The 22,900-nt window shown below is 36.4% G+C and overlaps 1 protein-coding gene across 1 annotated transcript; it reads left to right on the top strand.

The window, feature by feature from the left end:
* The first annotated feature begins 34 nt into the window (after nucleotides 1-34).
* LOC123554500 (zinc finger protein 658B-like) lies at nucleotides 35-13,184 on the top strand. The gene is made up of 2 exons (XM_053547905.1): nucleotides 35-94; nucleotides 7,928-13,184. The coding sequence occupies exon 2, from the start codon at nucleotides 8,971-8,973 to the stop codon at nucleotides 10,174-10,176; it is 1,206 nt and encodes a 401-aa protein (XP_053403880.1). The 5' UTR covers nucleotides 35-94; nucleotides 7,928-8,970; the 3' UTR covers nucleotides 10,177-13,184.
* The last annotated feature ends 9,716 nt before the right edge of the window (nucleotides 13,185-22,900 follow it).

Raw genomic sequence — 22,900 nt, 5'->3', positions numbered from 1 at the left:
ACTCAGAAGTAAAAACACTGAAGCGATTTTTACACTGACACCGGTTGGAAAACAAAATAAAGCATTATATGAAGTATTTGGTGTGCTTTTTAAGGTAAAAGAAAGTAATCAACTTATTAGAGGTTTCATGTTATGAAAATGATAAGGTATAAGCCTACAGTTCAGTTATCCAACACCAGGCCTTGCTTGAACAGTTGAACGATCTCCTACTGTAGGCTAGTGCACTATAGTGTCCTCGGGGGAATTAATGTAGACGAATGTTAGAATGGTCGTGTCCTTGCATCCAGTCCTAGGCAATGTTGGAAAAACCCAGTCAATTGACCATGTGCTCTTCCGTAAAATGTCGGCCAGTATTGCTGACACTATATCATTAACTGTCTTTATCCTATTTTGTTTGTTTGTGCTGCAAGAATGTTCTTTAGAACTGCAATTTGCATATCATAATATGCAAGGACAAGACCATTCTACATTCCGTAAGTTTATTGAGATGATAGCAGACTATGAGGGTAGCGGACGTTAAAAGTGAATAGTGGATATTTTATTGAAACCTGTGATTGGATCTAACAGATTCATCATGGAATCCAATATCTATCACAGAAATGAAGTGTTTGACATTTGGCTTTTGAACTTTTATCACTTGTTCAGTATAATAGTGCAAGACTTATCGAAATCCACAAATACAGGAACAATTTTTGTCAAATCTACTTTTTTCATTTGTCTGAAAACCTGTGGTAATAATTTGACCCCATTCTTCAATCAATTCTTCAAATAATCGAGCGCGCTGTCATCCAACAGACCTTTGTTACATGTATCTCACCTGAGCATAAAGTGCTCATGGTGAGCTATTGTGATCACTCTGTGTCCATAGTACATCTGTGCATCCGTCAAGTTGTCCGTCCATCGTCAACATTTGTGTTTAAAAGACATCTCCTCCAAAACCAGGGGGCCTCCGTGGCCGGGTGGTTAAGGTCGCTGACTTCAAATCACTTGCCCCTCATTGATGTGGTTCGAGCCTCACTCGGAGCATTGAATTCTTCACGTGAGGAAGCCATCCAGCTGTCTTCCGGAAGGTCGGTGGTTCTACCCAGGTGCCCGCTAGTGATGAAATAATGCACGGAGGGGCACCTGGGGTCTTCCTCCACCATTAAAGCTGGAAAGTCGCCATATGACCTATCATGTGTCGGTGCGACATTAAATCCAACCAACCTCCAAAACCAATGAATGAATTTTGATGAAACTTGGCCATGATGTTCCTTGGTGCTGGGTGGTCCTCTACCAAAGTTGTTCAAACGATTCCGCTTGGTTGCAGATAGGGGCTGCCAGAGCTAAAAATAGAAAAAAAGTTCAAACAACATCTCCTAAACCGATTGTCTGATTTTAAAATACTTTCACATAAATGATCCTTATGTCACCCTCGTCAAAAAACTTGGCCGCCAGAGGGCGTTGTTTAAACCTTTTCCTTGTATGTATATAGTGGAACTTTAAAAAATTTAATGTGAATTTGTGCACTGAAATTGCAGGCCCGATTTTAGAATAAGTTTACACAAATGGTCCTTGTGTGACCCTTTACCAAGTTTGTTAAAATTATTTTGATTTGTCAAGAAACATGGCCGCCAGAGGGCATGGTCACTTTTCCCTATACGTATATAGTGGAAGCTTTAAAAATCTTGTGTGAAACTGCTAGCCTGATTTTAGAATAATTTTACACAAATGGTCCTTGTGTGACCCTCTACCAAGATTGTTCAAATTATTTTGATTTGTCAAAAAACATGGCCGCCAGAGGGCATGGTCACTTTTCCCTATACGTATATAGTGGAAGCTTTAAAAATCTTGTGTGAAACTGCTAGCCTGATTTTAGAATAATTTTACACAAATGGTCCTTGTGTGACCCTCTACCAAGATCGTTCAAATTATTTTGATTCGTCAAAAAATATGGCTGCCAGAGGGCATGGTCACTTTTCCCTATATGTATATAGTGGAAACTTTAAAAATCTTCTTGTTTGAAACTGCAAGCCAAATTTTAGAATAATTTTTAAAAAATGGTGACCCGCTACCAAGATTGTTCAAATTACTCAGATTCGTCGAAAAAACATGGCTGCCAGGGGGAATGTCTACCATAATTGTTCAAATTATTGCTCTAGGTTCAAATGTGTGTGTGACATGTATATAATATAGGCTAACATATAAGAAACCTAACTCTATACTTACACAAACACACTTGAAGCCTTGTACACAGGTGAGCACTTTAGGGTAAATGACCCTCTTGTTTTTTGGGTTTTTTTTCATTGCCAAGCCACGCTAAACCCACTTCTGTTGGTTAAAAAAATGGTGAGAGAACTACCTTGATAGCTCACCTTAACTTTGTTCAGGGTATCTGTTAGTATAGATGGATGGCCTGGTGTACTGTGTCAATATTTTTACATCTTCTAACTCTGAAACTACTGGTCAGAATTACACCAGATTTGGTCAGTATCATTCTCTATCAAATTTGTTCAAATGGTTCATATTGGCCCTTTCTAGGGGCTGCTAGAACTGACTATAGAAAAACCTTCTCATGAACTGCTTGATGGATCTTCAACAAACTTGGTCTGTAGCATCATTATACGGTCCTCTCCCAATTTTGTTCAAATGGGGGCATTAGTCTTTTTGTTTTATAATCAGCAAATTTTGAATATTTTTAAGAAGCATTTAACTCCCTGAGGCCGATATCGTAACATACCTGCTGCGGCGGGATAAGAATTACCACCTGACGTCGAAGAACATTATCTAACCTTATCATAATCACACTCGCATACAGTCAGTTGAAATCATGCAGGGATTAACTTGGGTGTAAACTGAAATCATGATTAACTTGGGTGTAAACTGAAATATACATTGAAATTTTCACTTCGAAATATTCATAATTTTAACACACCTACTGCGTTTAATAGATATTTGAACATTAAATTCCCATAAATAGAAATGCATCATTAACACTGAATATTTACATCAGCATTACATAAATTTACACCCATTTTTGTGTTAATATCAGTGGTTTATTTTGATGTATAATCTATTTCGAAACATGTACACAAATGTTGTGTGTCACGCGCTGAGACAGTTAAGTTGTAATATTTACATCCATCTTTGAATAATTATTAAAGTTACAAACATGCGTTTATTTACATATACTTTTTTGTATTTTATGAAACATGCTTTGTTTTGTTATTTTTAGCTCACCTGTCACAAAGTGACAAGGTGAGCTTTTGTGATCGCGCGGCGTCCGTCGTCCATCGTCCGTGCGTGCGTGCGTGCGTGCGTGCGTGCGTGCGTCCGTAAACTTTTGCTTGTGACCACTCTAGAGGTCACATTTTTCATGGGATCTTTATGAAAGTTGGTCAGAATGTTCACCTTGATGATATCTAGGTCAAGTTCGAAACTGGGTCACGTGCCATCAAAAACTAGGTCAGTAGGTCTAAAAATAGAAAAACCTTGTGACCTCTCTAGAGGCCATATATTTCACAAGATCTTCATGAAAATTGGTCAGAATGTTCACCTTGATGATATCTAGATCAAGTTCGAAACTGGGTCACGTGGGGTCAAAAACTAGGTCAGTAGGTCTAAAAATAGAAAAACCTTGTGACCTCTCTAGAGGCCATATATTTCACAAGATCTTCATGAAAATTGGTCAGAATGTTCACCTTGATGATATCTAGATCAAGTTCGAAACTGGGTCACGTGGGGTCAAAAACTAGGTCATTAAGTCTAAAAATAGAAAAACCTTTTGACCTCTCTAGAGGCCATATTTCTCAATGGATCTTCATGAAAATTGGTCAGAATGTTTACCTTGATGATATCTAGGTCAAGTTCGAAACTGGGTCACATGGGGGTAAAAACTAGGTAAGTAGATCTAAAAATAGAAAAACCTTGTGACCTCTCTAGAGGCCATATTTTTCATGAGATCTTCATGAATATTGGTCAGAATGTTCACCTTGATGATATCTAGGTCAAGAACGATACTGGGTCATGTTGGATCAAAAACTAGGTCAGTAGGTCTAAAAATAGAAAAACCTTGTGACCTCTCTAGAGGCCATATTTCTCAATGGATCTTCATGAAAATTGGTCAGAATGTTCACCTTGATGATATCTAGGTCAAGTTTGAAACTGGGTCACATGCCGTCAAAAACTAGGTCAGTAGGTCTAAAAATAGAAAAACCTTGTGACCTCTCTAGAGGCCATATATTTCACAAGATCTTCATGAAAATTAGTCAGAATGTTCACCTTGATGATATCTAGGTCAAGTTCGAAACTGGGTCACATGGGGGTAAAAACTAGGTCAGTAGATCTAAAAATAGAAAAACCTTGTGACCTCTCTAGAGGCCATATTTTTCGTGAGATCTTCATGAATATTGGTCAGAATGTTCACCTTGAAGATATCTAGGTCAAGAACGATACTGGGTCATGTTGGATCAAAAACTAGGTCAGTAGGTCTAAAAATAGAAAAACCTTGTGACCTCTCTAGAGGCCATATTTCTCAATGGATCCTTATGAAAATTGGTCAGAATTACCTTGATGATATCTAGGTCAAGTTCGAAACTGGGTCACGTGCGGTCAAAAACTAGGTCAGTAGGTCTAAAAATAGAAAAACCTTGTGACCCCTCTAGAGGCCATATTTTTCAATGGATCTTCAGGAAAATTGGTCAGAGTGTTTACCTTGATTATATCTAGATCAAGTTCGAAACTGGGTCACGTGGGGTTAAAAACTAGGTCAGTAGATTTAAAAATAGAAAAACCTTGTGACCTCTCTAGAGGCCATATTTTTCATGAGATCTTCATGAATATTGGTCAGAATGTTCACCTTGATGATATCTAGGTCAGGTTCGAAACTGGGTCACGTGGGGTAAAAAAAACTAGGTCAGTAGGTCTAAAAATAGAAAAACCTTGTGACCTCTCTAGAGGCCATATTTCTCAATGGATCTTCATGAAAACTGGTGAGAATGTTCAGCTTGATGATATCTAGGTCAGGTTCGTAACTGGGTCATGTGCGGTCAAAAACTAGGTCAGTAGGTCGAAAAATAGAAAAACCTTGTGACCTCTCTAGAGGCCATATTTTTCACGAGATCTTCATGAAAATGGTGAGAATGTTCACCTTGATGATATCTAGATCAAGTTTAAAAGTTGGTCACGTGCCTTCAAAAACTAGGTCATTAGGTCAAATAATAGAAAAAGCTTGTGACCTCTCTAGAGGCCATATTTTTCAATGGATCTTCATGAAAATTGGTCAGAATTTTTTATCTTGATGATATCTAGGTCACATGTGCTCAAAAACTAGGTCACTATGTCAAATAATAGAAATAACAACGTCATACTCAGTTCAACACTTGGTCATGTGGGGATAGGTGAGCGATTCAGGACCATCATGGTCCTCTTGTTTATCCATTTGTATCGTATGTAATGTAAGTGTACCAATATTTCAGCCTTCTAAAACTTAACATTTTCCGACCATTCATTTATCTGATAATGGAATCGCATCGTCTGAACCATCATCCGACGGAACTGATATTTCAGAATCAGCATGATAATAAATAAATATTTTCATCATTTTAAGAAAGATCTCTGGCCGACGACATTATTTTACTCTTTTGAAATACAGTATGAACGAAACACAGCGGAGATCGTCTTTTTATTTCATTTACATTACCGCATAGTTACAGACATTTATTTTAACAAGGGAACTAATTATTAGCACAACTAGTAATTATTACATCAAAGAAATAATAGCCAGTATGCAAAGAAATTTTACTTTTGTCAAGATTATCAAAAATCAACAAGTACTTATCGCAATCATCATGATCTCAGTGTCGCGGCTATACTCGTCAATCGCCGTCCTGGGGAGTCCTGATAACGCGCGTATAGTCACATATCGACGCTACAGGGGTAGAAAATATAACGCCTATAGTCGCATTTCGGCCCAAGGGAGTTAAATGGAAAGTTGACTAATTATATGATGGAGCTATAACATCCATCTCTCACAATTCCCTGATTATATAAAGAATTTCAGACAGGATCAATAGCGCTCAATCACAGCTGTAAGCATGGTGGCAAATTGACCAGCTGTAGAGTACTTGTTGGATGAGTTATTAGTGGTTAGGGTTTAAGATACCAGATACCGAATTTCTAAACAATATGTATATGGACTGTCTAGAGGTCTGGTAAATCAATGTGAATACTGATAAACTTATTTGCAGAATGGATATTATAGCGAAATATCCATAAGACAATTTCAGATTTACATTTTTAGCTCACCTGAACCTGAAAGTTCAGGATGAGCTATTAGTAAGGGGTGGATGGTCTGACTCTATCGTCTGTCTTTCGTTGTCCACATTTTTACTTAAACATCTCTGAAACTACTGGCCAGAATAACACTAATTTAAAATTGAGTCTGTAGCATCCTGGTGAGGTCCTCTGTCAATTTTGCTCAAATGCAGACACTTGGCCTTTTTTAGGGGCTGCTAGAGCTAAAAATAGAAATACCTTTAAACAACTTCTTTTCATGAACTGCTTAATGCATCTTCATCAAACTTGGTCTGTAGCATCAGTATAAGGTCCTCTTCCAAGTTTGTTCAAATGGAGGCACTTTGCCCCTGTTAGTGGCTGCTAGAGCTAAAAATAGTAAAACCTTTAAACGACTTCATCTTATCAACCGCATGGTGGAACTCCATCAAACTTGATCTGTAGCATCATTATAAGGGCCTCTCTCAAGTGTGTTCAAATGGTGGCACTTGGCCCCTGGTAGGGGCTGCTAGAGCTAAAAATAGAAAAACCTTGAAACAACTTCTTCTTATCAAATGCATAGTGGATCTTCATCAAACTTGGTCTGTAGCATCATTATAAAGTCCTCTCCCAAGTTTGTTCAAATGGGGGCACTTGGCCTCTTTAAGGCCCTGCTAGAGCTAAAAATAGAAATATTTTTAAAAGTCTTTTTTAATTTAAATGTTTAAAAAAAAAAAATCTTTTTTTTTTAATCTAATACTTTGTCACAAGCAAGATCTAATTAGGTCAAAGTCGGCTTCAAGTGAGTGACTTAGGCCCATTTAAGCCTCTAGTTAATAAGCTTTCATTTGTTTCATTGTTTTAACTACTTTACAAATGATAAGAAACACACCTTTAAGTATTCATGATTCTTTGTTCCCAAATTAGAAATTACATTTGTACTTACATTGAATAATGGTAATAAGCAATTTTATAATGTAGCATAATTACAGCTTTTATCAAATTCATGTTTTCTCAAGACAAGGATTGAAAAAATAATGAAAAATAATGATTATCATTTTCTTCAATATATTGCGCTTGCATTGTTCTCATAAATTCTTGACTTTAGTTTACTTTTTGAATAATTAACCATGACCAATGCAAATCATTGTTAAACTTATATATTCAGTATTTGGCTCCATTACAAATGAGAGAAGTTCATAAAAATACAAATGTATTTACAAAAAGGTATACACGTGTTTATGACAGCATCTATTTGGACATTTATGTCATCTTTATTTAAAATGTTTCAAGATAAACTGTAAAGTCATTTAGAATCTCTTCAAACAAGCAAAATTCCTGTTTATGTAAAAAAATATGTTGTGTTATCTGTATGATTGCAAATTGATGTATTCAGAGCCCAAACCATGAAATTTGATGCCAAGGAAATAACATGTAAATGATCTCACAACATGTATATTCCGCAAATTAAATTTCAGAATTAAACGCTTCCTTTGTGTGATTTTGCACGTGTCCTCTTTGTATGAATATGAAAGTCCTACAATAGAAATGTCCAGTTGAAGGAATGTCGAAGTCTGAAATTTGCACTTATTCTGATCATCTTTAAACTATAAAATGGGTGTCTGTTTGAGCTAATCTGTCTGTGTTAATATCTGCAGGATGTTATCTTTTGTAGATATACCCAGACGGCAGCACGGTTTTTGTAGATGCAAACTCTTCTATCATAAAGGAAGTACATGTACAGATACAGTCATTATGCTATAAAATTAAAGAAATTTTTCCACAGACAATTCTTGTACTGTCAAACAAGGAATAAAGCACAAAAGAGAAAACCACTTTAAATGTACAGTTTGTGGTTACACAAGTAATTTAAGCATTAAACTGAAAAGACATATGAGACAGAGAACATACAGGTGAGAAGGTTCCTAAATGTGATGTTTGTGATTATGAGTGTAGAGAAAGATGTCTGCTAAAAGCACATTTGGCAAATCATACAGGAGAGAAAAGCTTCAAATGTGATGTTTGTGATTATTCTTTTAATTATAGTAGGTATCTGAAGAATAGTGATTGGCAAATCGGTTAGTTGCCAACCGATTAATCAGCATAATCCGACAAGCCAACCGAATCGATTAATCAGACATAATCGGATAATCGGTTATTTTAGTAACACATTTCTAAGTTCACTTCAAAAATGTTGTCACTTGAGAAATGAAACACACTGAGATTAAATATCCTGTTTCTGTTGTACCCTTTCATTAACACAAGTAAGTTTACAGTGTAACAGTAAAATATTTGTGAAGATAGTAAACTTCAAATCAGGTACTCAACTAAATTTCACCAGGGTGCAGACAGACAGTATCGCTGGAGTTCAGCAAAAAAAATGTAATAACCATTGAATGATTCTTAGTTAACAACTGGAATGTTTTCAATCCCTAAACATTTGAAATAAAAAAACAACTTTGGCTTGCTTGATGATGGTTTTCCCGACTTAGTTTTGCAAAAGCCATAGGTCTTCCAAAATCTGAGTGATCACAGATAAACTCGAGTTCTTTCGAGACGTTGGAGGAAGCCATTTTTGTAGAAGAGTAGTTTCCCTTGGCATAATTGCCCTGAAGAACCGTAAGTACTAGAAAGAAAAGGTCAGAAACAATTAAATTATCCATTTATGGTGCCAAGTAATCAATCGGACAGGGAAAAGTGAAGCCGGCGATCGCGATCATGAATGCCATGCTGACGATTAACCGGGTGTCGCCGATTGTCGGCCCATCACTACTGAAGACACATACGGAGATATATACAGGAGAGAAACACTTAAAATGTGAATGTTGTGATTATACATGTATTACAAGCAGTCAACTGAAAAGGCATATGAGAACTCATGCAGGAAAGAAACCTTATATTAAATGTAATGTTTGTGATTATGCATGTAAAAGAAGTAGTCAGCTTAAATTACATATGGGAAATCATACAGGAGAGAAATCTTTCAAATGTACAGTTTGTGGTTATGAATGTAATCGAAGTGGTAATCTGAAGGCACATATGAAGATTCATACAGGAGAGAAACCTTTCAAATGTGAAGTTTGTGGTTATGAATTTAATAAAAACAGTAATTTGAAGGCACATATGAGGAAACATACAGGAGAGAAACCTTATAAATGTAATGTTTGTGATTGTGCATGTAATAGTAGTAGTCAGCTTAAATTACATATGGGAAAACATACAGGAGAGAAACCTTTCAAATGTGCAGTTTGTGGTTATGAATGTAATCACAGTGGTCATCTGAAGGCACATATGAGGATACATACAGGAGAGAAACCTTATAAATGTAATGTTTGTGATTATGCATGTAATAGTAGTAGTCAGCTTAAATTACATATGGGAAAACATACAGGAGAGAAATCTTTCAAATGTGCAGTTTGTTGTTATGAATGTAATCAAAGTGGTCATCTGAAGGCACATATGAGGATACATACAGGAGAGAAACCTTATAAATGTAATGTTTGTGATTATGCATGTAATAGTAGTAGTCAGCTTAAATTACATATGGGAAAACATACAGGAGAGAAATCTTTCAAATGTGCAGTTTGTTGTTATGAATGTAATCAAAGTGGTCATCTGAAGGCACATATGAGGATACATACAGGAGAGAAACCTTATAAATGTAATGTTTGTGATTATGCATGTAAAAGTAGTAGTCAGCTTAAATTACATATGAGGATACATACAAGAGAGAAACCTTTCAAATGTGCAGTTTGTTGTTATGAATGTAATCAAAGTGGTCATCTGAAGGCACATATGAGGAGGATACATACAAGAGAGAAACCTTTCAAATGTGCAGTTTGTGGTTATGAATGTAATCAAAGTAGTATTTTGAAGAAACATTTGAAGATACATTCAGGAGAGAAACACCTCGAATGTATGTGAAGTTTGTGCTTTTGCATTTAGTGAAAGTAGTAATTTGAAAAGACATAATTATGAGGATAAATACCGGAGAAAAACATCTCAAATGTGATTTTTAGTACTTTTGTGATCGCCCTGTGTCCGTCGTCCGTTCATCCGCCGTCGTCAACAATTTGACTGTTAACACTCTAGAGGTCACAATTTTGGCCCAATCCTAATGAAACTTAGTCAAAATGTTACCCTCAATAAAATCTTGGACGAGTTTGATATTGGGTCATCTGGGGTCAAAAACTAGGACACCAGGTCAAATCAAAGGAAAAGCTTGTTAACACTAGAGGTCACAATTTTGTCCCAATCTTAATGAAACTTGGTCAGAATGTTAACCTCAATAAAATCTTGGACTAATTCGATATTGGGTCATCTGGGATCAAAAACTAGGTCACCAGGTCAAATAAAAGGAAAAGCTTGTTAACATTGTAGAGGCCACATTTATGACTGTATCTTCATGAAATTTGGCCAGGATGTTAATCTTGATGATCTCAAGGTCCAGTTTGAATCTGGGTCATGAAGGGTCAAAAACTAGGTCACCAGGTCAAATTAAAGGAAAAGCTTGTTAACACTCTAGAGGCCACATTTATGACCATGTCTTAATGAAACTTGGTCAGATTGTTAATCTTCATGTTAATCTTCATGTTATATAGGTCAAGTTCAAATCTGGGTCAGATGGGGTCAAAAACTAGGTCACTAGGTCATATCAAAGGAACAGCTTGTTAACACTCCAGAGGCCACATTTATGACTGTATCTTCATGAAACTTAGAATGTTAATCTTGATGATCTTTAGGTCTAGTTCAAATCTGGGTCTTATGGGGTCAAAAACTAGGTCACTAGGTCAGATCAAAGGAAAAGCTAGTTAACACTCCAGAGGTCACAATTTTGGCCCAGTCTTAATGAAACTTGGTCAGAATGTTAACCTTAATAGAATCTTGGACGAGTTCGATATTGGGTAATCTTGGGTCAAATACTAGGTCACCAGGTCAAATCAAAGGAAAAGCTTGTTAACGCTGTAGAGGCCACATTTATGACTATCTTCATGAAACTTGGTCAGAATTTTTATCTTGAGGATCTCAAGGTCCAGTTTGAATCTGGGTCATGTAGGGCCAAAAACTAGGTCACCAGGTCAAATCAAAGAAAAACTTAGTGAACACATTTATGACCATATCTTAATGAAATTTGGTCAGAATGTTAATCTTGATGATTCCTAGGTCAGGTGAGCGATACAGGGCCTTCATGGCCCTCTTGTTGTAATTATGCATGCAATTGTAGTGGTAATCTGAAGGCACATATGAAAATACATACAGTCTAACCTGCCTTAACGGTCACCTTGATTCAGCAGTCACCTGACGTTAATAGTCAGTTTAATATGCTCAGGACAAAATTCCCTCTATTTTATACTTTGACTTGGCGGTCACCTACTGTCCGTGGCCAGCAGCCACTCAAATTGGCTCCTAAAGCCTAAAAACGGCCTGCATTAGACTGTCAGCGGTCAGTCCCACAGCTAGGTTTAAAATTGGACTTAACAGGTTGCTAAATAATAAGCCGTGTCCAAAGCAACAGACAAGAAATCAGCCACCAATGACAGACACGTGACGCCAAAATTAATCGAGAGGCCGGTAGACAATAGATCGAAGTTGTACATTTGATGTGAAATGAAAACATCTGATTAATTTTTTTTTTTTTTTCAAGATCAATATAAACAACAATGGCAAGCCCAACTTCAATTATCCAATAAAGGCAAGATCTACACATCTTTTAAAAAGCAAATTGAGTTGGAGCCGTACCTTAAAATTCTTCCAAAAGAACACTTTATTGGAATGTTTAAGTATAGAACATGTAACCATGTAACCACCGCCTTCCAATTGAAACAGCCCACTGGGGTGGGACAGCCTTCCTTGATGATATTTGCAGGCTCTGTGACTCCGGCCTTAAAGGCTTGGAACAGCATTATTTGCTTAAATGTACATATTTTAACCATGAACGACAATCATTTCTTCAGGATGCAAACATTGTTGATAATGAACACTGTTTTGCTCGGCTCATGTCTAGCTGGAACGAGAATAGTTTAATTAGAATATGCAATTTCATAAGAATAATCTTAAGTAAGTTTTGATTAGCTTACATAGAAAATCTCTCAACAGCGTTCATTATGTACTATAATTTATTGCAACTTACATGTTTAATGCAGCAACTAATCCATGTATATTATGTATGCACTTTTTTAAATACTAAGCAGGATATTCCAAGAAATATTACACCTTTTACTTAAAAAGAAAGTAAAGCACACTTGAATTATTGGGTTAAAACGTGCATAGCCTAATTACATTAAATGCACTAAATATATCCGCAGATGGAACTACTTTTCCATTATAAAGTATTTGGAATAAAATTCTACTCTTCTCATTAGTTAAAATAGAATTGTTTCACAAATGTGATTAAAATGCAAAAGACATATCAAATTTACAAAATCCTATCTTATAATTATACCCGCGTGTCGAACAGCCAAAAATAGTGTCCTATAAATATATGTACTAATTATAGTAACCGGTTTTTGGAATAACCTACTAGCGCTTAGTCATCACTAAATCATGTGTGTGAGGCCATGCTATGTGTAAAGTGGGTCACAGTTCATTGGATCTAGATCCATGCTGTTTTAATAATCTTTGAGCGAGGGAGACGTGATCTTTTCTCTGCATGTCTCATTGCCGAATTCCCGTTATTTATATCAATTATACCAGAAGTTGAAATGCACATATCTAAATTATCTTGACATCAATTGCAGATCGTTTGAACTTACTTGAGTTCCCCAATAGATGACAAGAAAAAAAAAATGCTGTTATCTTGCTTCAACCTTTAATGTACATTGTTGGCTATAATATTTTCACTATTGGAAGCATAACTGTTCTTTGCAGAATATTTGTATTTCCTCATGTTGTACATATTATGTACCTGAGATGAAATAAAGAATTTGTTTGTCTGTCTGTCTGTCTTTAATTAGAATCATAATATTTGTAATTATTTATATTTCTTTCATCAAAATACTATTAAATCTATATGAAATTAATTTTGTTTGAAAGTAATATAAATCACACTATACAATTATTGCCTTTTGGTGATGTCGATATGTGAATTTATTGACCTGATAAAAGCGATATCAACCAAGGGCACAGCATGGAAGTATCCATGTTTTTTGGCTGTGTTTTTTGATGAATGATTATAAATTGAGCAATCTTTGATGAGAGAAAAACAAGGACCATGTATATGGAAGTATTTTTTAAACGGACAAGCAGTTTCATACAAGATTTTTAAAGTTTACACCATATAATATATGAAAAGTGATAGTGCCCTCTGGAGGCCATATTTGTTGACGAATCAATATACAACTATCGACTTTTTCATAGGTTGATGTCAAGATTTATCAACCCAAAAAAAGTTATATTCACCGAACCAAAGGCGAGGTGAATACAACTTTTTGAGGGTTGATAAATCCTGATATCAACCTAATAGTATGAAAAAGTCAATAATTGTTTTATTACATGAATAGATGTATAGTCAGACATGTTATTACAATTGTATTCTCAAAGAATTGGACAATTGAAATTGGAAATATTGCCATCTATTTTTAGACCATATCAGGTTGATATTGTTTTTCCAAGCACCTACTTCGATCTATTTTTATTATCCTACTGTTTATAACCCAAGATAAGTTGATATGACATTTACTCATTACTTTTCGAACCATTTTCAGCCAATCAGAAAAACAATAGAATACAGTCATGTAATAAATTTATTTGAATATTCTTGAAAGAAGGCTATTTGTGTAAAATTATTTCAAAATCCGGCTAGCAGTTTCATACAAGAATGTTTTAGCTCACCTGTCACATAGTGACAGGGTTAGCTTTTGTGATCGCATTTTGTCCGTCATCTGCCTGTCCGTTCAAAATGTCTTGTGAACACAAAAGAGACACATTTTGTTATCAGTTTTAATGAAACTTGCATACAACTTGTATTGGCATGATATCTGGTTTCCTTCGCAAACTGGCCAGATCTGATCCAATCATGGGTTTTAGAGTTATGGCCACTTAAAGGGCCAAAATTTTCTATTTTTGGCTTGTGAACACGATAGAGACCACATTTTTGCGATCAGTTTTAATCAGATGTACACACAACTTGTATTGGCATAATATCTCAGGTACTTTCCAAAACTGGCTAGATCCCATCATGGATACCGGAGTTATGGCCCTTTAAAGGGAAAAATTGGTTATTTTGATTTTTTGCAGCCATTTAGGGACTTCATTAAAATTCTATAGTTTGATTTAATACAAACTTGACATAATATCTTGAACAACAATTATAACTCTTGGAATCCATGATGAATTTGTCTGATCCAGTCATATTGTCCAGAGTTACAGTCCCTGATTGACCACTGAAAGAGCCAAAATTTGTTCTTTTTTTACATAATGTTAACACAATAGAGATGACATTTTATATTTGATTTTAACTATACTTGGTCAAATGTTTGCCTGCATGAAATATCTGGGTCATGTTGGTTTAAAAACTAGGTCAACATCTCAAAGCAAAGAATAAGCTTGTTTACCCCCTAGGAGGGCACAGTTGTGTGCCCCCATGAGTGGTGGGGCATATAGATTTGGTCTTGTGCGTACGTGTGTTCGTCTGTCCGAAGTTTGTGACATGTCTAACTCAAAAAGTATTTTATATAAATTGATGAAACCTTGCATGAGTCTTTATCATGATATGAACTTTCGCACCTCCTACTTGCTGTTAGGCTCTGCCCCCTATTTGCAGAGTTAAGGCCCCTGAAATAGTCAAAAATGCTTATTTTCACCTTGTGACACGCCCAGCTCAAAAGGTATTTGATATAGATTCATGAAACCTTGCATGAGTCTTAATCATGATATGAACTTGCACATCTCTTATTTTTCATTTGGGTCTGCCTCCTATTTTCAGAGTTATGGCCCCTGAAATAGTCAAAAATGCACATTTTCACCTTGTGATGCACATAGTTCAAAACGTAAAACACAATCTAGTTTACTCTACCTTCATAAAACTTTGAAATTATGTTTTTTATCACAAATTCTTCAATGATGTCATATCTAGGTCAGGTAAAGTCAAAACTAGGTCACTAGGTCAAAGTAAATGGAGAGCTTGCTTACCAATTAAAGGTCATTATTTTGCTCCAGTCGTCCCGAAACTTTGTCAGAATGTTTGTTTTCATGAAAGTTGGACAAGTCTGAATCTGAGTCATGTAGAATATTAAACAAGAGAATCAAGATGACACTTGGACGCTCACCTGAGAAACACACCATAACAGTGTAAGCATGTTTAGCTTAGTGATTTCATGTGGACAAATATTGTGACCAATTTTCATTAAGATTGGACCAAAAATGTAGCTTGTAGAGTGTAAACAAGTATTTTCTTTGCTTTGACCTAGTAACCTTGTTTTTGACCCCCATATTTCCCAGATTTGTGCTTCTCAAATATTCCACAGAAACAAATATTCTGACAAAGTTTCAGGAAGATTTGAGCAAAAAGATGGCTCTGGGTTTGTGTTAGCTTTTTCTTTGATTTGACCTAGTGACTTAGTTTTTTGCCACATGTGACCCAGATTCTAAATCGTCCAAGGCTTAATTATAAAAACATTCTGACCAAGTTTTATGAAGTTAGAATAAAAATGTGGCCCCTTGAATGTAAACAAGCCTATTCTTTGATTTCACCGGGTGAACTAGTTTTTTACCACACGTGACATAAATAGAAATTGATCCAAGAATTCATGCAGACAAACATTTTAACAAAGTTTCATGCACTTCAAGTGAAAAATGCAGCTCCTATTGCAGACACAAGGTTTTTCTTTTATTGTAACAGGTGACCTAGTTTTTGAATCCCTATGACCTAGATTCAAAACACGGCTAAAGATAATCAAGATAAACATTTTAACCAAATTTCATGAAGCCGTGGTCATAAACGTGGCCTCTAAAGTGTTTTCAAGCATTTTCTTTGATTTGACTAGATGCCTAATTTTTGACCCCACTTAACCCAGATGAATCTGGACCCAGGGATCAACAAGAACTTAAATTGTAGTTTCTAGCGTGTTAACCAGACTTTCCTTTGATTTGGTCTACTGGCCTAGTTTTTGACCCCAGATGACCCAGTTTCATTCTTGACCTTGAAATTTGAGGGGTTTAACAGTCAGGCCAAGTTTTGTAAAGATTGAGTCAAAACTATTGCCTTGAGACAGTTCACAAGCTTTTCCTTTGATTTGATTAAGCGACCAAGTTTTTGACCCCACATGACCCAGATTTGGACTTGACCTAGAGGACATCAAGACAAGTATTTTTATCGATTCTCATGAGTTTTAAGCTTAAATTGTGGTTAATAGAGTGTTAACAAGACTTCCTTTGATGTGGCATACTGACCAAGTTTTTGTCCTTGCATGACGCAGTTTTTTAAAACTTGACCTAGAAATCATCAAGCCAAACATTCTGACCAAGTTTCATAAATATTGAGTCATAACTGTGACCTCTAGATTGTTCACAAGCATTTCCTTTGATTTGATCGGGTGACCTAGTTTTTAGCTCACCTGTCACATAGTGACAAGGTGAGCTTTTGTGATCACCCGTCGTCAGTCCGTCCGTCCACAATTTCTTGTCTGCACGATAGTGGTTTCATTTATGATTTTATTTTAACTAGGGATGGCAACGAATTTATGAATATTCGAATATTTGTTCGTGACACGAATATTCGAATACTGTTTCACTATTCGAATATTCGGGAAAAAAATATAAAATTGTAAGAAATAAATAAAAACCAAATGCAAGAACCAGTATGTTCGTTTATCTAATTTACCAAAATTCGCTTTCATAGTAAATACGCGCGAAAATGGCTTCCGTCGCTGTCAGACGTGTCACTTTGTATATTAGCGTGCCGATATTGTACATCGCTATGGTGATGACATCGTAATCTGTAGTAAGTACCGCTGATTGCTTACCTTTAGAAATTTTATTAGTCCCCAATTGATGTTAATCCGTTACAAATCGCCTTGTTTTCGGTAGGTGCGAACCACATATAAAAATCATCAGAAAACACTTGAACTATAATGACTCGGATTTCAATCAAAGTCGATTCAAGATGTATTTCAGTAAAGAAAAATGCCGAAAAGTGTTGTAAACAAGTCAAATGTGACGAATTTTCTTTTTATGTAAAACGGATTCCTCTTGATAATAAATGCATTTCGTATTGAAAAAAAATAGTAGAATCTACTCAATATTCAGACAAAGGGTAAAGTTAAGCAAAATATATCTTTTATAAGACTCCCCTACCCCCATAGTCTTAATTTTACACCCCGTTTAATCGAAAATATTGTTCATGCTATTACGTGAATCTACTGTCAAAATGCAAGCAATGCCGCCTGTCTTTTTAAAGTATTTCACGCGATCATCCGATAAGAAGTCGGCTACGTGTAATATGTGTGGAGAGAACCTTACTTACAGGAGGCAAATAACAAATATTTTATATTCAAAAAGATGAACAAGCGATGAGAACGATAAGTCCTGGCCCGAGTCCTGCGGCGTACATGCTGTGTACTCCTGCTGCATACATGCTGTGTACTCTTGTGGCGAAACTGCTGTGATAATGTAAATTCCTTACCCCACCAACTTTCTTATGCAAATGCTGATCATTTGGACAGAAAAAAACAGAAAAAAGATAAGTGACATGCATCAATAAGTATTTACCCTTACCAAAATAATGTAGATTGATGTTATCAAATAAATTAGTATGCTTTTCTTCATCCACTTTTCAATGAAATAAATCAATTTTTGTAGCATGTAATTTGGTAAACATCTGAAGAAAATGGCGTAACTGCATCAAGGGGAAACAACTTTAATGCAACTAAATATAAGTGTTATAAATTTCGAAGTATCTGCGGTGTACATGCAGTGTACTATTTTCTTGTACAAGTCCCTCCTACGTACATGCAGTGTACTCCTTAAATTTTCAGAGTCTGTGCTGCGTACTTGAAGTGTACTAGTGACCTCCTGCGTACATGCTGTGTACTCGTCGAAATAGTATGCGGCATGTACGCGGCATGCGGTGTATGTAAAATGTACTCCTCTGGCGTACTACTGTGTTCGCGGCATATACACAGCAAATACGCAGCATGTACACCACAGAGGCTTGCTTCTGTAAGGGAAAGGATTCGAATTCCATTGATAATTTTGCTGTCTCTGTAGGTTTAGATTAACATGATGAATTCATTCAGCTTTCTACTTCTTGATACCAAAATATACACTTTTGAAGTAATTGATTAAAAAGAACAGATATCGTCCAATATTGTTAACAATATTTTGACGTAAGAATGGGTGCGATCTGTTAAATGTTTTCAGTATGATCTGCTGAGCTCGTAACTTCAAATAGCTGTTTACTGTACTAACATGTTTTGAATAATAGGTAGACATCAGGAGATCTGAAATACATAATGTATGAAAATAGCCAAATGCAAATTTTAGTATAGTTGAATCACTTTCCCATATTGCATATATGTTCTCTTAATTTCTCTATTTTGTATGGTACCTAGCAGGAAAATGTATGTCATTGTCAAGATTTTTTTCATACCTTTGTTTCCTAAAATTATATATGGAATAATAAAATGCCTTCTGAATTCTTTCGAACCCACATACTTGTATAAAAATATATACTCATGAAAATCGCCACAACTCCACATTTTCCATAGCTCCATTTTTGTTAGGCCTGATGGAGTTTTAAAAAGATAAAACATTGAATTAAATAAACATATACTTTGCGAATATTTCCGATTGAGGTTACAAATTAAAGGACATAAATGTTTTGAGATTATCCCTTGAAATACAGTATGAATATTGGATTACAATCTTGGATTCTGTATCAGATTAATTCTCAAATATCTATGTAGACCAATTGGTTTCCAGATAATAACTCAAGAAGGCTTGAGCCTAGGATCATGAAAGTTGATAGAGAGGTTGCTCTTGACCAGCAGATGATTCCTATTGATTTTGAGGACAGTCGGTCAAAGGTCTAGGTCACAGTGACCTGGCACAGTTGAACGGTTTCTGGATGATTACTCAAGAATGCTTGGGTCTGTGATCATGAAAGTTGATAGGGAGGTTGGTCATGACCAGGAGATGACTCCTTTTGATTTTGAGGTCAGTCAGTCAAGGTCAAGGTCAAACTGACACAGAACAATGACAACCTTTCAGGACGATAACTTGAGAATGCTTGGGCTTAGGATCATGAAACTTAAGAGGGAGGTTGATCATGACCAGCAGATGACCCTTGATGATTGTCAGTAGGTCAAAGGTCAAGGTCACATTGACCCAGAAAAGTAGAATTTTTGTGTACATTTACCTAATAACTTCTGTTCCTTGTGCAGTTGCTGAATGCATCAAGGGGGTATTTCGTGTTCTACGAGCACTTAGCCCGCCCGCTTAGCTCAGTAGGTAAGAGCGTTGGTCTACGGATCTCGGGGTCGCAAGTTCGATCCCCGGGCGGGGCGTGTGTTCTCCGTGACTATTTGATAAACGACATTGTGTCGGAAATCATTAGTCCTCCACCTCTGATTCATGTGGGGAAGTTGGCAGTTACTTGCGGAGAACAGGTTTGTACTGGTACAGAATCCAGGAATACTGGTTAGGTTAACTGCCCGCCGTTACATGACTGAAATACTGTTGAAAAACGGCGTTAAACCCAAAACAAACAAACAAACAAACGAGCACTTACTTGCACTGTTTTGTTAGCTTGTTTCAAAAAGAGTAAGTGCGAGGTTAAAATACCCTTAATGTGTTTAAACACATAGCTTACTTAGGTTACTGAATGTCCCCACACATTGCCATTATTTTCAATTTATTATGCCCCCTTTGAAGAAGGATGGGCATAGTGTTTTGCAGATGTTGGTCGATAAATTGGTCTGTCGTCCGGTTTGTGGACCAATCCGTTTCAGGATGATTACTCAAGAACACTTGGGCCTATGATCATGAAAGTTAATAGGAAGGTTGGTTATTACCAGTAGATTACCCCTAATGATTTTGAGAGCAATAGGCCAAAGGTCAAGGTTGCATTGACCCGGATCAGTTCTATAGTTTCAGGATGATAACTCTAGATTATTTGGGCCAAGGATCATGAAAGTTGATAGAGAGGTTGATCATATGCAGCAAATGACCCATATTGATTTTGAGATCAGTAGGCCAAAGGTCATGGTTACAGTGACCCCGATCAGTTTAACCGTTTCTGGATGATAATTCAAGATTACTTGTGCCTAGGATAGGTAGGTTTATCATATGCACTGATGACCCCTATTGATTTTGAGGTCAGTAGGTCAAAGCTTAAGGTCAAATTGACCCTGGACAGTTAAAAGGTTTCCAGATGGTAACTCAAGAATGCTTTGGCCTAGGATTATGGAAGTTGATAAGCAGTTTAATCATGACCAGCAGATGATCCCTTTTTATTTTGAGGTCAGTAAGTGAAAGGTCAAGGTCAAACTGGCCCTTAACAGTTGAATAGGTTTTGGATAATATCTCAAAAACGCTTTGGCCTAGGATCATGTAAGATAGTAAGTAAGTTCATCATGACCAGCAGATGACCACTATTGATTTTGAGATCAGTAGCTCAAAGATCAAGGTCACAGTGACAGGTTAAACAGTCTCCGGGTGGTAACTCAAAAACGCTTAGGCCTAGGATCATGGAAGTTGATTAGGAGGTTAATCATGACCAGCAGATGACCCATATTTATTTTAAGGTGAAAGGTCAAGGCCACACTGGCCCTTAACAGTTGAACAGTTTCCGGATAATATCTCAAGATCACTTTGGCCCTGGATCATGAAAGATAACAAGGAAGTTAATCATGACCAGCAGATGACCACTATTGATTTTGAGGTCAGTAGATCAAAGATCAAGGTCAGAGTGACTCTGAACAGTTAAACAGTTTCCAGAGGATAACTCAAGAATGCTTTGGCCAAGGATCTTGAAAATTATTTAGAAGGTCAGTTATGACCAGCAGATGACACCTATTGATTTTAGGCCAGTAGATCGAAGGTCAAGGTCACAGTGACCCAGATCAAGTAAGCAGTTTTCCAGATGATAGCTTGAGAATGCTTGGCCTAGGATCATGGGAATTAGTAGGTAGGTTGATCATGACCAACACGTACATGACTCCTATTGATTTTGAGGTCAGTAAGTCAAAAGTCAAAGTCACATTAACCCAGAATATTTTTATACAATCATCATATAGTTTATGTTCCATGTGCAATTACTGAATGTATGACAAGGGGGCATTTCATGTTCTGCGAGCTCTTGTTTTTAGTCTATTTTGTATTTCGTAAAATGTGTATTGTCTTGTTTGTTGTTGTTTTTTTCTTCTTCCAACATCCCTCCTCCCATCGTCACTTCTCTCGATCTTTGAAGTATGAGTGAAGTTAGGTTTATGTTATGAAGTTAGTTATGTTTTTTCCTGCTTGTCCATTTGTTTGCTCTGTGTTTAAGGGGAAAGTAATGACCAAAATTTGGGCGGGTTGACCAAGTCTTGATTTGGTTGGGGATAAATGAGTAACCAAATCTGGTGGATAAAATTACTAAATGTGAAAGAGTTGACTAGGTGATAAGTTGCGTGCAAATCATTTGAAATTTTCAATGTGTCAGTTTTGTATCATTCCTGTATAAAAAATAACAAACATAAAATCATGGCAAAAAAAAACAAGAATGTGAGAAACCCTGAGAATACGAGAAACACAGTTGTAGTTATGTTAGTATTTTTCTAATTTTGATAAGAAGACAGCCATGTTATACTAAATGCCCATAAATGGCTTTCATATTATTGACTCTGTGGTGACAAAAATGAGGTCTCAATATTTTATTGTTCATACGAAATAAAGAAGGAACTGAATTGGTAGTATGTAACCTTAAAGGAAAATGCGTGAGCGATTTTTATATCGACACCGGTTAAGGAGGCAGTAAACAGTTTTCTGAGCTTCTCGGCCTAGACTCGCCTACCTAACTTTCAAAACCTCACACAAAAGTCTGTAACCACACACCTGAAATAAAGATATATTGCAACATTAACATCACTGTATGTCTATCGTTACAAACCATCTGCAATACATCTCTAATATCTAGTTTTCTGTTTACAAGACCTGAATTTTGTGCTCTCCCGGTCGCGGAAACTGATGACGAAAAAAGCTAAATTTGCCAACTTTTCAGTCGCTGCAGAAAATTCCCAGAAAATGATAGCCCCAATTGCTACACTGTTCCATACTCCAGTAACACTGTAAAATCTGAAAATAAGCTGAAATATATGGGCCATCCGTACCGTTTTTTCACTATTACACTTTTCCTGAGGCCCCTGCTAAAATGAAAACCCCACTTTACGCTAGCTCAGAGGAAGCATGTATACGCTCCTGCAAGTCATTACGTCATACTATCAAGATCAAGGCTACTCAACTAATTTTCTTTAAATAAATGAAACTCAATTCTAGCCGCTGAAACTTCAATTCTAGCAATTATTATTATTTAGAAGTTCAAATATGCACTTCATTCCGTAAATTGCCTCTTATTTGTAAAGTTCACCCGGCCAATTCGACACTAACAGCTGAAAACTGTTTACTGCCTCCTTAGAGAAAACAAAACAAAGCATTATATAGATGAAGCCGC

The sequence above is a fragment of the Mercenaria mercenaria genome, chromosome 7 (assembly GCF_021730395.1).
Source record: "Mercenaria mercenaria strain notata chromosome 7, MADL_Memer_1, whole genome shotgun sequence".
Classification (NCBI taxonomy): Eukaryota; Metazoa; Mollusca; class Bivalvia; order Venerida; family Veneridae; genus Mercenaria; species Mercenaria mercenaria.
This window is presented reverse-complemented; position numbering and strand designations above follow the sequence as displayed.